Source organism: Laccaria bicolor, genomic scaffold (assembly GCF_000143565.1).
Source record: "Laccaria bicolor S238N-H82 LACBIscaffold_233 genomic scaffold, whole genome shotgun sequence".
In the NCBI taxonomy this organism is placed as follows: Eukaryota; Fungi; Basidiomycota; class Agaricomycetes; order Agaricales; family Hydnangiaceae; genus Laccaria; species Laccaria bicolor.
The window spans coordinates 1-3,961 of NW_001890090.1; the positions used below are offsets into that span (position 1 = coordinate 1).

A 3,961-nucleotide genomic window follows, 5' to 3' on the forward strand; every position below is an offset into this window, starting at 1 on the left:
CTCTAATAAATACACTACATACAATTGCAATGATACAAAGAGTCAATGCGCATACCCGGCGCAGTTGACTAAAAATGCAAATGCGTGGAATCTGAAAATAGGACAAAGGCTTTGGAACTGGCAGCAGTACGTGTCGTGACATTATACTTGGATCCTATCTAAGATTCACCTACCATGAAATAGAGCACAAAGAGGTTCTAGAGTAAACACCCAACGCAGGGAGAAGAATTGCATTACTACTAAAGGGTTTAGAAACACATAATGGATTTATTGTGAAAACTCGTGCTTATACAAGAAATACAGAAAAGACAACATAGACGCCTAAACAACATGTCTGAAACATTGAAAGACTAAACTACACCTAGGTAGTAAACGTACGGAGACTTAGCATGGCTCACAGCCATTCAGAAAGGCATGTACGGAGATTCCCGCATACGCATCAAAGACTGATGCATCTGAACGTCACAAGTACAAACATAAGAAAAAGACACATTCTATTATATGAAATATAATAAGAACCACCTGACAATTAAGAAAGACATTTGAAAACACCTTCGGAGTGTCTCCCGACCTCCGTAATGAAAAGACGAGCCAAGACAAGGCATTTTAATTAAAAACTCGGAAACGACGGAAGGCCGAAGACTATTGGTAAACGCGTACGCATGCGCATCAACGCATCAGGAAACATTAATCATTTTGTGATGCCATCTGTCAAACCGGTAAACCGGGCCATAGAAAGAAACACGCGAGATCATGCCAAGCTAAGAATAGCTACGTCGGCTAACTCCGCGTACGCATCAAACACTGATGCGTTTGAAAATGAAAGACGCGACACTACAAAATCTGTAGTGTTCACAGAGATAGACTACAAAATATACCACATGTTCATTAAATTTTATATTTGTAATTCGGACCGAAGTATCCCGCATTAAAACACATGTAAAACATAGATAGGGGTTCCTGGAGTATATAAGGAGCGCACTGGCAGGTCAAAAGGAAAGCAATTGTCCCCCATTGACCAGCTAGTTGCACTCCAAGTAGAGACTTAGGAGGTGTACAGTTGTAATCAATTAAAGGAGATTTCTTCGTGGTCAGAAAAGTACAGTGTGAATGAAGCCAGCATGCTTGGGAGTCAACTTACTTGGAGACTTTTGAATAAGAGGTTTTAAAAACACAGTATCATTTAAATGAGACAGCGTACTTGTACCCTTGGTTTTGGAGCATAGTGACATAATAAAAACTCACAGGAGTCATAAAAGTCAATTGAAGTCGTGTTTTGTGTTAATAAAAGAAACTGTGATCAAAGAACCTTGCATTTAAGAGACCAAGTTCCCAGAAAGACATACTTTGTTCTATTGAACTATTCTAAATCACACCTTATAATAAAAACCCGTTTTGAGACGAAATCTCTTGAGACTTAAAACCTAAGAAGACAAAAGTGGTATTTCTTAATACCAAAGGCCCTCGAACTCTTGCACCGAGATTGTGATAGTGTGTGTGTGTGTGTGTGTGAGTGAGTGTTAGGTGTTATAGGGTTTTCCCCGACGCGCTTGATCCTTGTTTGTGTGTTACGCACTTTCACATTCATCCCCGTGCAACGCGTATCATCTGGAGCCCACCGCGAGGGTCTCCTTTTGTTTTTGATAAAGCAAAGACTTGAAAGTTTAGTGATCTACGGGATCATTTTATTTTAAAACGAAAGTTTAAAATTAAAACTGCTAGCGTTTGAAGCAATTTAAATACTAGTGCAGAGCCGTTCACCACGGCACCAAAAATCAGACAAACAGCGAATTCTATTAAAGCAGGGGAATCGTCAGGTTTACCACCTCCATCTAAATGAAAAGCTAAGCAACCTGCAACAGCAGTAGCACAAAGGTTTCCATTAAGGACAGAGACAGTATCCCAACTGCCTCCTTGCGCGACTCGTAGAAAAACTGTTAGGGCATCTGATAATATAAACCCGAACTCGTTAGCCCAAAGAAATATTACAAACATGCCAGATAATACCCAAGATGAAGCTCCTGCCACTGGAGGCAGAAGATCGTCTAGACCGATGCCATTGCCAGGCTCTCGAGGAGCCCCTAACTTTGACAAGGAAAAACCCATTGAGCTGTTAAGATTCATTGACCAAATGGAGGACTTGTTCACAGAGCATGGTATCGATGATGATCAAGAAAAGAAGAAACAATTAGGAAGGTACACGGACCAAAAGACGGAATTTGAATGGCAAGCTTTTGACATGTTTGCTCCTGAAGTTGAATACAAGGAGTTTAAACAGGTGTTGATTGATGATTATCCAGAAGCAAAGATGGCAGGAAAAGGAAGACTGGCAAATTTAAGAAAAATTTGTAAAGACCATCAGCACATCGATATTGATGACTTTATTGCACTTAAAAACCTTACCAGAAGCTTCCGGGCAGAACAAAAATTACTCTTGACGCCACCCGCATTGGTGAGCAACAGAGAATTAGTTGATATGTTTTTAGGATGCCTAAGGGATAGTTTCAGAGGTCAAGTGGAAGGAAGTCTCAATATTAAAATTTCCAAAGATGATAAAGGAAAAACTGCTGAAGGAAAAGAACGCTGTCCAGAGGATCCATATCCTATCCTAGATGTAATTGAAATGGCTGAGACTATTGCAGGACGTGCACAAGGGATTAGCTCTTCAAGTGATACCTGGGTTGGTGTCAATGCGACAGAAACACGGACAACATGAGAGCATCACACGCATACTACGCCAGTACATAGTGTTAAGCTAGAAGATGATATCCGAGAATTAAACCAGAAATTTGCGTTACTCATGGATAAAATTACATCAAGTGAAAAAGCACAAATGAGTGCCTTCCAAGCATCTAGACAAGAAATGAACAAATTAACTGAGACGTTAATGACCCAGCATGTTACCTCAGCACCCACCATGAGGCAGACACAGCCTACTTGGAGAATGGGTTCAGATGGATGCTGGTACTGTGAAGAAACAGGGCATTTCGCGATGAATTGTCCTCATAGGGAAGAACATATTAGAACGGGAAAAATTAAAATGTCTGGTCATAAGATGTTTTTCGCGCTCACAGGACAACCAGTACCTAGAGGGACAAATGGGAAGTCTGCTAAAATGATTGTTGAGGAAGCTAGCAATAAAGATATGATGGCACAAAGCAATATGTTTGCATCGCCTGGAGAAATTTACACCCAGAACAGCGGAGAGCCAGGTATCGTCCAGTTGGGAATTGATGCTCGAGTTAAATCAGTATACACCAACCAGATTAGAGATTCGAGAGATGATCTTTTAGATAAAATGGCTACTTGAATTGATACGCTGTTGGGTAATAATGTGCCGGCACAGGTGGCACGTCCATCGGCACAAGAAGTTGACATAGTCAACAATATGAAAAACATTCTGTCATATTTTGAGGGACAGCAAGGTCAAGGTCAAGAAGCTGCAAGTTATGTAGCTACTAGACGCAGCCAAGCTGATACTCAGGGACAGCAGGGTTTCTCGTAGGTTCAAGGATTGAGTGATCTGGTAGGAATGCAGTCAATACCAGAAGTAAGAAAGCTCTTGAGAACCAAACTAAAGCCAAAAACCACAGACAATTAGCAGAATTCGAAGATTCTGATGATGAGCAAGAAGAAGAAATTGAAGAAGTGGAGCAAGAAATTCCACCCGTAGTAATTAAGAAAACCCAGAAAGCTATACCAAAACCGAAAGAGAAGCCTAAACCACTTCTCCCAAGGGATGATGAAGAGGAGGATCCAGTGCCTAGGCATAAACAGTTACCATACTTAAATATTCCTGACCTGAATGATCCAAGACAAAAAGAAGAAATAAAGATTGATAATTTTGAGCCAATTATTGATACTGAGAAAAGACCTGTTTCTTATAAACACCAAGCACCAATTGAGAATGTGACACACGAGAGAGAGGCTTTAGCGAATCTCTATAATGCCCCAGTTACAC

The 3,961-nt window shown here is 40.7% G+C and overlaps 1 protein-coding gene across 1 annotated transcript; it reads left to right on the top strand.

The window, feature by feature from the left end:
* Positions 1–1,993: 1,993 nt before the first annotated feature.
* On the top strand, positions 1,994–3,310 carry LACBIDRAFT_336012 (uncharacterized protein; the record flags this gene model as incomplete). The annotated part of the gene is made up of 3 exons (XM_001890937.1): positions 1,994–2,452; positions 2,643–2,680; positions 2,749–3,310. 3 exons carry the CDS (start codon positions 1,994–1,996, stop codon positions 3,308–3,310), a joined length of 1,059 nt encoding a protein of 352 aa, XP_001890972.1.
* Between the last annotated feature and the right edge of the window lie 651 nt (positions 3,311–3,961).